General features: G+C 42.7%; 1 protein-coding gene across 3 annotated transcripts in view; it reads right to left on the bottom strand.

Annotated features, from left to right (window-relative positions):
- The window catches only part of SOS1 (SOS Ras/Rac guanine nucleotide exchange factor 1), a 44,036-nt gene extending 31,131 nt beyond the window's left edge, over window positions 1–12,905 (bottom strand). For 2 of the 3 annotated variants that reach the window (XM_062490704.1, XM_062490703.1), the window contains exons 1-4: window positions 12,819–12,905; window positions 3,870–3,995; window positions 1,500–1,631; window positions 780–944 (exon numbers count right to left, since the gene is read on the bottom strand). In XM_062490704.1, the coding sequence (XP_062346688.1) occupies window positions 780–944; window positions 1,500–1,631; window positions 3,870–3,995; window positions 12,819–12,905 (510 nt within the window). Of the gene's footprint in view, window positions 1–779; window positions 945–1,499; window positions 1,632–3,869; window positions 3,996–9,769; window positions 10,054–11,415; window positions 11,759–12,818 lie in introns of those variants that run through there. The other variant, XM_062490705.1, reaches the window with a different exon arrangement.
- Window positions 12,906–13,158: the final 253 nt, after the last annotated feature.

Raw genomic sequence — 13,158 nt, forward strand, 5'->3', positions numbered from 1 at the left:
CCAAGCAAGATGTACCAAATACAAGCAATCAGTAATTTAAAGTTCTCAACAAATGTTGATCACTGAACACTTCTTCCAAATGTGGTCTGTGAGCCAGGAGTCACCACAATGACAGTCTAAAGGCAAAAGAATGCAGGACACATTTTGCATTAAGCCTGACTTCTGAAGCTCTAAGAACAGAAGGTGATTCATGTTTCAGAGTCAGTGACTGTACACAGAACTTGGGTTAAAATGAGAATCCTAACTAATTCTGAGGAACGGGACATTACAGTGTCACTGCTGTAGGAAATGACACAGAATAATCCAAGTATTCAAGGAGAGCCCAGCATTTCTAACTTTCATTCACAGATACAGTTCTTGCACACTGCTAGGAGACTCCAGGCTGTATTCACCAGGCCCATGTCTCACTACTGACGAAGACTGGGCTGAGATACTAAGGAGATGTGGGTTTTGTTTAACCCACTAAAACACTACTTTTTACTTGCAATGCAGTCTTAAGTCAGTGCTCCTTCATAGTAATTTTTAAAGTATTCACAAGTTGCTGACATTAGGCAGGTGCAATCAAGAGAAAGAGAGATTTAAGTATTAATAAGCACAAGTAAGAGCATTATAAGCTCAATTAGCTTTCTGACAGGTTTTTTTCCATTACTGGAACCATATTTTATGACACTAATTTCTTCTTAGAAGGTACAACATTCCAGAAGAAAAAGATACTGTCCTCTCAAAATTACCTACAGCTTCAGTTGTTTGTTTACTTGACAAACCAGAGTTGGACTTACCTTATCAGCACACATTGCTACTTTAATATCTTGTTTTGTAATCTCATAATGTCTTATATTCCGCACATAATTTCCAACCAGTTTTAAGATGTCTGCAGAAATGTATTCTAATACTGCTACTATGTAAACAGACACTTGGTGGTCAATTTTGTAGCCTAGAACTTCCTGAAAAGGGGAAAAAAAAAAGAAAACAAAAAAGAACTCCACTGTTACTCAGTTGATGAAACAGACACTCTAGATTACAACTCCAACCAGTAAGTAAACTTAGGACTCTACTCAGTAAAGATTCACCACATATACACAGCCTATTTTAGAAACAGAAACACAGGAGTGTGTTGGCCTAGATAAGAAACAGTGCCATTGGAGATGCTGCTCTGTTAAACATGGAAGTGCCAAGAGCCAACTAACTGATACAAAAACTTCACTTAAACATTTAGGGCTATTTCAATGAGTTTCTTGAGTTTTTTCTTAATCATGGAAAATGAAACACAAACAATCAAACTTATACAAAGGGTTCTCGGCCTTGTTTGTCCAAAAGAGAACTGAGTGATTTTTAACTCAAAAAAACCCCACATTCCATTAACTGGAACACTTGGAACTAGGCAACAAACAGAGATATTTTTAATTCTCCTAGTTCACAGTTCAGGCAGCACACATGATATGAAACAAAGGGGTTGTCCTCTGATTGCATTCTCAAAGTAAGATTCCATCACAGCTTACCTTTAACAAGGGATGGATTTTTTCTACTGGAAGAGACAACGGATTCCTTCGTTTCCTCTTCTCAATAGCAGACTGGGCATCAGCTATTGCCCACTTATCAATAGGATGGGGGAAACTTTTTTGAACACGATCCTTCGGGCAAGAAAACATGACCAAGGGGTAAATGCACCATCTGAATGATCTCAGCAATGAAACTGTGTTATCAAACTGCTTTCTATTACTTAACAAAGAAATGGTTGCTAATATTTGCAGTTGAACTGTAAAAGCTTAAACAAGACGTGTAAATGTTTTCATTTTGGTACATGCTGCTCACCACATTCGTAATATTGTCTCAGGGTATCATTAGCAGAGATATAATGATAATAGATTATCTATCTTCTGCTCAAAATTTAAGAATGAAGCTGCAATTGAAGGCACAGTTTGCTTCCCTTGTGCCCATGCCTGGTAACTCAGCATTTGAATACCTGACTACAGTTTCTCCTAGCACTTTATTCCCTGTACAGGATTGTCACTGAATGAAATGATAACAAGCTTTCTGTTTTACCTCTATTAATTAGCGCATGGTCCAGTCTGCACACATGCAAACTGCTCTGATGATGACAACAAACACAACAGGAAAAGAAAATATCCAACAGCATTCTAAACCAGTTTCAGTTTACAGGTGGGCCAGACATGGCCCAGTTTATTTACTCCTTCCAGCAGTGCCTGAGGACACCTGCACACTCCCATGCACGGAGCAACTCTCCTGCTGGAACTCACATGCAGGTCTCTGGAGGTTCAAAAGCTTCACCTTCTTTTTTTTTTTTTTTTGGTAGTCCTAATATCCACAGATGCCAAAATTTTCTTTTCTCACACGATTTGAAATTTTATTTTTTCAGACCACAGTTCCCACTGGCTGTTTCAGTTGCAAGTGCTCACTTACGTAAATATGGCTCCTGTTTGAGTAACCATGAAATGAGGAAGATGAACTTAATGACCACTCACAGAGAGCTGGTACAGGAAAAAGTACACAACCAAAAACTTTCTAACAAAAAAAAAAGCCTGACAGAATACTTTCCTCTAAAGGCAACACCCAACTTTTCAAAGTGCAGGCATTTTTTTCCCCGCTCATAACACACTGGCAAAAGGAAAGCAGAGGTCCTACAAAAAAAAAGTCTGATTCACTGTCTGACAGTAATTCACACTCCTAGTCTGTTGATTGAACAATGAAGGTGTCCCAGGGCAAAACCAAACACGTTTGACCATATAATTATAACCAGCATCATTGTGCATGAACACCAAGGGGGTAAATGGTGGTTGCTTGACCATCTCTACTTTTTCAATTTCTGCTGTATTCACAGCCATAAGACTTATTAACACTTTGTGTGGAGTTTTTTTGTCAGTGTTGTTTAAATCAGCATTAAACAACCTCCCCCAAAGCTCTTGTCTCTTGAGCTGCCAGACCAGAATGATGCTGCAGAACAGGTCAGCCATTAAAGGGGATGGTGGAACACCACTGGAGGTGTCAGTGTACAAAATGGGAGAGGAAGGATGAAATTCATCCATCTTGAGCTCTAAACCAGCCACATTTTCAAGGGTTTTTAGTTAGTAAGGTTTTATTTGCCATTAGTCCACTTTCTTCAGAAAGTGAGGAAGTCACAAGGCACAGGCCCTGGCCCCAAGCACTGGAAACCAACAGGCACACAGCACACAGAGTCTGCAGCCTGGCACCAAAATGTTTAAACCATGGTTAAGCACCAGGTGCTACCAAGGTATTCACAGTCCTACAAGTCTAAGTGATACAGCTTCACTTATTTGTTCCTCAGATGGAAAAACTCTCCAGCTCAACCTCTCTTCCTAAACTTGAAGCTGCTCTGGTAAGCAGCAGAGGTTGTAGATCTTTGAAAAGGCAATGGTAAGAGATGAAGTGTCAGTACAGAGGAAAGAACTGTTCCTAAACTCTTTCTGAAAAAGTGACTGAACTATTTTTGTTATAATTTCTGGCCCAGCAGGGGATATATCAGCCTGAATTACCATGCTGAGAAAGCAGCACAGAGCCTCAGACTAACCACTCTGCAGTTTGCATACAGTGTCAGTGGGGGAAAAAAAAAGTCTTTTGAAAGGAACCAGTCAGCTTGACACACAAAATTTACACTCACCATCTATTAAAAAGTAATACAGCTCACAGTTTTGCTGTGCATTGAACAACAAATTCAATTGATAGGGAAATGAGCTATCAGGGGACTCAGTAGGCTTTATGCAGAAGATTCTGCTACATAAAGATACATAATTACTGCTTTCCATTTTGCACTGTGAAACTATTAATATAGCAACTATCATGTAATAGTTCAAATTATTTGTAATAACATTTGCAGCAAGTTTTCTCTATACCTCTACATCCAGAAAACTTCTTGGTTGAGCTTGACACAACATATTTAACAACTGAAGAATTAACTCCTCCACATACTGCAATGCATCTTCAGTAGAGGAAAGTTTAGGATGGACTTGCACCTGAACCTATAGGAAAGAGAAGAATTCAAGCTTTGAGTTTTGTTCTTCCCCAAACCTGCTTTACTTGCAGGAAATAAAAGAAAAAAAAAAGGACAAAACCCAAGCAAAACAGCCCAGAAAAATACAATAATGTAGCTCTGTTAAGGTCCATCAGACAAACCTGAGTGAAACACTCACACCTGACAGAAAGATGAATATCAAATGCTTTACGTACTCAAATCACTATAAATTATATTTAATGTCAAGAAAATGGTTAATTACTAACTGTGCTTAGCAGTGCAATTAGGAAAACTTTTAAAGCCCTTGCATATACTTATCTCTCTCCACCAGCTCTTTAGCCACTGTTTTTACAAGAGGTTTCAGCAGTGGGAGCCTTCCTCTTTTGACACAATCTATAATAATGAAATACAGAACATTTTTCACAGAGCACACTACACAAACAATGATTTCAGCAACATTTATAATTTCAAATTATTTCATCCATTCCCAGTAAGCACGCATAAGATTGGCTTAGATGTTTGTTTCCATAGTGTTTTTTAATGTGTCAGCCTCAACAGTAAAAAAAAAGCACTTCAAAAATGGCCACAGTGTTGTCCTGGCATTAAGCAGCAGCTTAGAGATTGTGAAAATTTGGTCCCAATACGTTTACTTATATGTCATAAGTGTATCTGATTTCTTACTGGTGCAAATTCAACAAGGAACAATCCCCCTTGCTCCTTCCTTTTTTTTTTTCCCAGACAGTCATGTAACTTCTGAAACCTGAGGTATACCTTTTCTTTGCACTTCTGTAAATTAGGACAGTTTAAACCATCCTAAATTTCAGGTACACAAAGCTCAGTGCTTCAGAGCTTAAAAAGAGAGTTTAATCTCAGTCCTACACCGATGGCAAATATTATGCCAGAGCAAGCAGACTGCTGACTTTCACAATCCATCTGTCAAGCCCCAGTTTCACCATTTTACTGTTCCCCTGCACACAACTCCAAATTGCCTTCAGTTCCCTCAATCACTAACACGAGAGCCTAACAACTCTGAAGCAAAACCCAACAATCTGCCTCATCCAAATGTTAAACCCATGTCTACACTCAAAAAATGCTGTCATAATTATGTAATTTCACACCTGAGCCTTAATTCCTGCTTGCAGTTATAGCAAGAACTAAATGTTATGAAGTTCAAACACACAAGAGCCTCAAACAGAAATGCACCTGCCTGCTAAGGCACTCATTAGTCTGAAAGCTTCATGTCTGGGCATAGTCCTGGTGCTCACTTAACTGCTGCTGAGATTCAAATACGCTGGATCACGCGTTTGGCTTCTTGCAGACTGCACACCCTCATTCAGCAGGTCTTAGAAAACACCTCCAGAAGTCACTGCTTTTTAAACTTAAAAGCAGTCTGGCAAAAATAGAACAGAAGAACTTCTCTCCATTTGACTAGTTAACACAACTATTTTGATTATGCCAACAGTTTCACTTTTCCTAAGAACTCTGCTATGCACAGCTAGAGCTTGTTAGTGGAGCTACACGAATAACAGCATGCCAGGCAGTCCCAAACATTATTTACAATTCAAACACTGACATCTGAAATGCTGTACGAGCTTAGAACACCTTAACACCAGGAATTACAGACTTGCCAAAATGTTCTCTTAAAGAACAGAGCTGATCTGAGCCGTCTGGAAGATGCTGCCTTTAATGTGTGGGTGTTTTTAAAGCAGAACTGAACAAATCTGTATTATAGTCTCCCTGTATTATAATCCAGCACTTGGTATTTCAAGAAGTGCTAAATTACCAAGTCAATTCAAGAGTAAAAATACAGAGCATGATGAACTGGAGTGATGAAGAGCAGCTCTATTTTCTCCTTTACTTAGAAAACAGACCAGACTTTAATAACCTCATTACAGCTCCTTTGGTCTGTAACACAGAGCCTATGAGAATAAGAACAAACAAACAAAAATACCACATCAGGCCATAACCTGATACATTATCCACAGTCAGCCAAAACCAGAGCCAACAGTGATAACCTACTCCAAATTCAGGAGATAAAAGTCTCAGACATTTTCCCTAAGCATTTCTGTCTGGGGACAGTGACGCCATCCTTCCCAAAGGCCACTGCCCAGCTCCACTTTAACAGAACATCCACCTTGGCAGAAGAAAACATCATGAGTTGCCATTGGCTTGCCAGCACAGCTTATCTATATTAGGTAGATGGTAAATAACCTTCATTGCTACGTGACACTTAGTATCAGTTAGGGTTCAAAGTCATACAAGCGAACAAAAGAAAACAACCAGACTAACAAGGAAAAGTACAGCAGAGTTGGGTGCACAGCTATCACAGAAATGTGTGATTTCAGTATCTGCACCACCCTAGTGCCCAAAGGCTCAGACTGAGAGTGACAGAGTGTTATTTGAGGGTACTCAGTGCAAGTCCCAAGTCCATTATCTAAGACATGATGCAAGGCTGGGTAAGATGCAAGATTTAGTAAGAGAGCACAAGAAATGGGAACATCTGTTAGCATAAACCATCACATGATTAGTTTCAAAAGAAAAAAACGAGAAGACTGAATTACCAGGGGTTTTCCATCTTTCTCTTAACAGTCATCTCAGATTTTAAATTAAAAAACCTGGGCCACCCTGCCTTATCACCCTTGAAAAGGGGGAGTATGGCTTGAATCCCACCAGATCCTTCAATCTTACTTAGGAAAACACATGATAAAAACAGACTAACAGCTTCTGAAGTGTTGTGATGTTTAGATCAGATTCTTATCTAAACATTTAACCTCTCCCTTAAATAATGACAGAACCATTCCCTTCCCTCCTACACACTCAAAATGTCTATCTTAGAAGAGAAATTACTAAAAAAGCAGTTTAAAAACTTTTAAAAGAAGCTTCAAATCCTCAAAATACTCTGACAAATTCCCAAGGGGAAATACAACCTACATCAGCTATAAATCCCTGCCACCGTGGCTGTTTTCACTCAACTCATGCATTTAGTTTTTATAATGTCCAATCTTCTCAATCCTTCCTAGTTCTCAAAAGACAAATGACCAGAGTTTTTTTTTTTTATTTAAAGATAAGCAGAGCCAGCATTTCTTGAACAGCTTTTCAGGATCTGTTTAAGAACATGAGCAGAGACAAACTGTGCCTGCTTAAAAAAACAACTGCAACAATTAAAGAAAATCCTACAATATGAACACTTGGCTTTTCCCTTTCCTACCCCTCCACCCAGCCTTTTTGGTCCTCTTCCCTTAAAATCCACAAAAGCAAAGAATTTCTATCAGGAACAGCAAGACCTTAAATATTAAGCAGCAGTAAACCTAAACTGACAGAAAAAGTCAATGAAACCAACAACAAAGAAGGGAGTGATTAAATGTATAATACAAATGTAGCTGTTCTTCACATTATAACCCATAGCAGCTTATTTTATATAAAGTCTTCTCACACCTTTTATTTTTTTCTAACTCTCCATAGTAAATTAGAATATAAACATTCCCACAAGCCTCTTGGAAAGCAGGAGGAACTTTAAACCAAACCGTGAGAAACGTTTCATTTTAAATGATTGCAGACCAAACAGCTTAAGGTTAGAGAGGGGCTTGTTCTCCCAACAGGTCCAACACAACAACTCCAGGGCTGGTCACAAGATGACCCAAACCCCAGTCTAGAGTGACACTCAACAGCTTGTTCTGCCTTAGAAAGAGGCGTTTGGTAATAGATAAGGAAGGAAGGCACAATGAATTTAACAATGTGAGTGATACATCCTGAGCAACAGTCTTCAGTTACGTCTTCCTCAGTGGCCCTAAGAAAAAGCCTAAAAGGTTGCCTGTAAGCTGAAAAATTTCAATTCAGGATGAAAAAACCTGGCTCCAGAGACTTCTTAAAGCAACTTTACTTACATAAACACCAGCTTTATGCTCCCAAATCACCATTAACAATCAACACAATCAGGTTCACAGTTCTGCTAAGTACAGAACACACCAGACAAAATCTGCAGATTCAGAGAACAATACCCAACCCGAGCCCATTAGGAAGCTCCAGCAGCTTTAGAAAATGGCATAAAAAAAGGGAAAGCATTCCAAAGGAATGCTAAAGGAAACAATTCTAAAGCGAAGTAACAAACTGAAATAAAAATGAAGCATCAACTGCAGTTTACAGATAATTTTTTCATAAGTGGTCAAGACTAGCCCTGTACTTGGATTCTGGCAAGAAGTCACAGTATGAACTAAAAAACAACTGCTAAAGAACCACTGTACTTCAGTGCTGAGCATAGGCTGTGCTGCCAGTCTGCCCTGGTGGCAGCTGAAGGGCTCAGAAAAATGGGTCTAAAGGGGAAAAAAAAATAAATTGTATTTACCACATCAGAGTGATCATGGGAGGAGTTTTGTGATGAGACAACATGCCAAGCAACCCTCCAAAGCATTATCAGAGAGGATAAAACTTGACTGACTACAAGTAGTTTTCTAAACCAAAAAATCTTCTAAACCTTCGCAGTTCATACAGTGGGTTATAAGCAGAAATAATCCACTGTAGAAATAAATTTGGCAACAGAGGAGATTATTCTGGCAAGAATTTTCTTCAATTCAGCACCACAGAAAGTCTTCACTAATGCTGTAACTCTCCTTTTCACTCAACACATCCTTTCTTTATTTTCCCTCAATGACTAAAAAAACACTGACAAGCTTATCACAAAACATTCCAGGACAAAGTACTTCAAGTACACCTGGCATGGATGAGTGTTCTTATAGAGTCAGCACTCCTTAAAAAGCTTTTTCTTCTCTTCTTGTACATCTCTGTTAATATTTGGTAACCCTGACCACGTTTTGGTACCTTGATCATATACAAACGTCTTGGATGCACTCTTCAGCAACAATTCACTTAGGATGCAGGACTTGGATTTTTCACGTTTCTGCTGATGTCTCAGCAGGAAAGTGGCATTACACTGCTCCAATGAGCAGGGGGAAAAAAACCATGCAGTAAAGACTTGAACTGTAGGAGGTTCTTAGTTTTATCCTCCACAGCTATCAGAAGAACAGAGGACCCAAAGTGATGAGAAATTAGGAAAGCTCTACATCTTGAGTGAAGTAATGCTAAGAATTCCAAGCTAAGAATGCTAACAAGTGTCATTCTGAGTAGCAAGTGGCAACTGGTTTGTCACCAATTGAAAGAGCCAGGTAATTAAAAATCAGGTAGAAATATCTTTGTCAGCAACAGCTGCCTGAGAACTCTGTAGTGACTGAAGCAGCTTTTCCCATGCCTTTTGCTCCACGAAAGGCCCAGATGACTGACCAGATGACACATGGAGTCCCTGGAAGCATGCTGTCTGGAACACTTTCCTTAACTGAGGAAACAAATCCCTTCAGCTGCCAAGCCACACCAGTCCAATCATTCTGACCACAACAAATTCCAGCAGAACCCCTGGGTAATTGCTCAAGAGATTCAAAACAACTTGAGGTATGCAATGAGCAAAACATTCTTTTGTTTTTCTCCATTATCAAAAGGCTTAAGGTATCCATCAGTAAGGATGACATGATTCCAACTACAAAAACCAATGGATCAGGGAACAAGTGCATCATACATGTGCCGAGAAATTCTGACTCCATTAACAAGTTACACCAATGAGATAAAGCCATAAGGAATTATGTCCAAGGAAAACTATCCAAAAGATTATGACCAGAACAAAGGGGGAAAATTCACCAGCAGAGGAACACCAGTGCTGGAAGAGGCATCACATGGCAGGTGCCACTCCTGTTTTCCAAGGTGAATTAAAAGCTGTGTATCTCCATCTCCAGGTACCTGAGACCTCTGGTGTTTCAAATGTTTTGAATCCTTCATCTTCAGCATCTCCCAGCATCTGACCTTCTGTCCATCCTTGCAACTACAATTTCAGACACCCGTTGTTAGTCTTTCTTTCTTCCTTTTCTTGCAACTCATCACCATGATTACTGCCTTTTGCCAGCAAAGATCCCTGCAACACTCCTCTTCTGCAGCTTCAAAATAACTGTGACCAGGCAGAGAAGAATCTCAGTTGACATCATTTTCTTCCTAACTGAGTGCACTGGAGTCTATCTTGACAGCATCTGAGGAAGAATCAGAAGAAAAGGGATTACATTATGATCTCAATGGTACAATAGCTGCCCTTTGCAAATACAGCTCTACTGCTAAGGTTCATGCCTAATGAAGCTCAAAGCACGGGCTCCTAAGAACTGCCTGATGTAGAAAGAGATTTATTCTTACTCTATATTCTTGGGTTTGCTTCTTGACAAAACATAGAATCAAAATAATCCACTGGGAAAAAGAAAGCTATTTGCAAGGATTCAACAACACCCATTTTTTAAGAAAGCGATCCCGAGGCTGTAGTTTGAGCGTTGCATTAGAAGCCAACTCACAGTTACAAAAGGGCAATGGCATTTTAATGATTCAGTCCACGTGTGGCAGCTCTCCCCGAGAGCTGCAAACACTCCATCCTGGTATATGTTCTCTTACAGTGTTAATTTAAATGCCTCTCTCCTCAGTGGGCCTGCGAATTCAACACAAGTCTCCACAAACTATTTAGTCAGATTTCCAGCTGTGCAGGAAATCCTCACGATTCTGCCTCTACAGCCACCTGGTTTCAGGTGGAATTCAGCAGCTGTCACTTCTTGAGACTGAGTGGCAGCATCAGCTAAGGGAGAAGTGAAGGAAAGATTCTCCTCTAGCAACAATGGGACATGCGTGAGCTTCCAAAAATCTGACTCCTAATGAGACAGCAATGCTCTGGCAATTCAGCAAAGTCACAAGGCACCAGTTTCCCTCCAGGACAGTTCTGCTCTTTGACCCCACTGGGAAATGCTGCCACCCTCTCCACTTTACCAGTCCCACATGCTGGCCTGTAGGTGCAGCTCAGGTCTTTGGGGAGCTACCCAAGGGGTCACTGACTGCAATGCTGCAGTGCTGAACCTGCCTTGTGAACCACGAGAGAAGATAATCAAGGCAAGTTCATGGGTTCACCTCCCACCTGGGACACATTCATGACTTTAAGGGCCTTTATCAGGGCAAAACACCCCACTAGAAACTATCTGTATCTCTGTTACATTAGGAAAATACATGACACTGTTTCTCCATCAATGAAGAAGCCAGTAAGACAATAATTCAAAAATTTCACCTGCCATTTAGTTTTCCTGCAACTCAAGTATTTGGCTCTTCAGCAAAGCTGGTGACAACGTGGACAGATTCTTTAATTCCATCTTTACAAAAACGGCAAGAGTAAGAAGAAACAGCCCGAGAGAAGGTAAGAAACAGATAGTGATCTCATGAAAAGCTGAGGTCAAAAGAGCCAACACCTGCTAGGCAGTTACAAGTTACAGTTTGAAGCCTTCAGGACTAACTCCACCTGCCTCCCATCACCCTTCTACCCACAAAGAGAAGCAGAGAAGAGGAAAACAAAAGCAAGACAACTATACCTTTGCAGGGTCAGCTTGTAATCCTTGGTAGCTTGTCCTCGCTGGCCTTCTCCGCTGACCTCAGATTCTAGAATTCCTTTTCCCACTGCAGAATTCATCCAACTCCTTCAGGAACCATCTTTAATGCAGGGTGACTTCACGAATGGCTTGTCCACTGGGAACAAATCTGGCACTCCAGATGTCATAAGTGATTCCAAAGTTTTAACACCGGCTCGCATTGACTCCTCACTCTGTACTCCAATCTTCAGCACTGAGACTCCTTTCAAACCTGACAAACATTCTCTCCTCCATGGAACAAACCATCCTCCAAAGGAACAAGCTCTCTGTGGTTGGGACCTTAGGTAGCTCCAGTTTCCAAGCAGGCTTCAGCTGGATGAGTGTCCAAGTGCTCACAAGCACCACAAGTAAGCCGTGTGGTTAGTGCTGAAGTTTCAAGGAAACAACTATCCAGGGACAAGACATTAACAGCATGTGCTACGGATGAGACAAACAGCAAAAAGATTTCCCAGAACTGGACAAAGCCACACAGTGCTGGAGACCTCAAAGAGCATGCCCAGAGAAGAGAGGCAGTAATGGCAGGAGAAAATTAGGAACGAATACTGCATGGGTACAACTGCAGCACCTGAAACCTCCTAACCAGCCTTAGGAAGGAGCCGTTCCGGCAAAAGTAGATCATTGTAACTAGACAGTAACTCAGAAAATATTGCCATGCGCTGCTAGACTATGTGAAGTTCTGCAATCTGAAGCCAGCTGAAGTAACAGTGTCAGGAAACTTGTTTCTTAAGCCTTCTACTTTCGGGGTTCAGGCTGCAAAAGTGGAAGAGGAGCCCTCACCGTATTTTCCTCTCTTCCGAATAAATTCTTGCCGCGCCACAGGCACAAGCCTCGCTATCCTGAGGGAGCTAGACTTACTAGCTTGTCCTTATTAAGCCTTCTCAGCAAATAAGTATTTAAACTAAGAGAAGGTTAACTAAAAGCCATTATACACGAACACTAATTAACCAAAATTCTTTCGGGAGCTGCTCGTAACAATCCCCCCCAGCCCCCCCCCCCCCCCCCCCGATTCCCGGTCGTGTCACCAAGGAAGCCCAGCAGAAACCCGCCTCAGCACCACTCGAGTCCCTCCAGGCCGAGGCGGGGACGAGACTCGCGTGTCCATCACACGGTTTTTATTTTTATCTATACGGCTCCGTCTGTCAGAGCATCGCCCCGGCGCGGCCGCCGGGACCCTCCGGGCCGGGGCACCCACCGAGGCAGCCGCCCGCGCTGCGGGACCGACCCCGGGCAGCTCCGGAGCCGCTTCCGGAGCGCGGGCAGCCCCGGGCGGCCCCGCGGCCCACACGGCGCCCGGCCCGATCCCGCGGCCGAGGCCTCCGGGGCTCGGGCACCCGACCGCCCCTCACCTTCTTGAGGGCGGGCACCAGCAGCCCCCGCCACTTGGGCGCGTTCTCCTCGCTGAAGAACTCGTAGAGCAGCGGCTGCGCCTGCATGGTGCCGCCGGGGCGGGCCGGGAGCCGCGCGGGAGGGCCGGCGGCGCTCAGCGGGAGCCCCGGCGCTCCCCCGCCGCCGGCGGGGGCGGCAGGCCCGCAGCGGCGGGGGGGGGCGGCGGCTGCCGCATTCCCCGCCCCGGCTCGCGGGGGTGGCCGCGGGGGGCGGCGGGACGGGGCGCGCGGCGGGACGGGGGTCGCGCGCGGGCCGCGAGAGGCGGGGTCGGAGCGCGAGCGCCGCCGCCGCCTCCCCGGT

The sequence above is a fragment of the Cinclus cinclus genome, chromosome 3 (genome assembly GCF_963662255.1).
Source record: "Cinclus cinclus chromosome 3, bCinCin1.1, whole genome shotgun sequence".
Taxonomy (NCBI): Eukaryota; Metazoa; Chordata; class Aves; order Passeriformes; family Cinclidae; genus Cinclus; species Cinclus cinclus.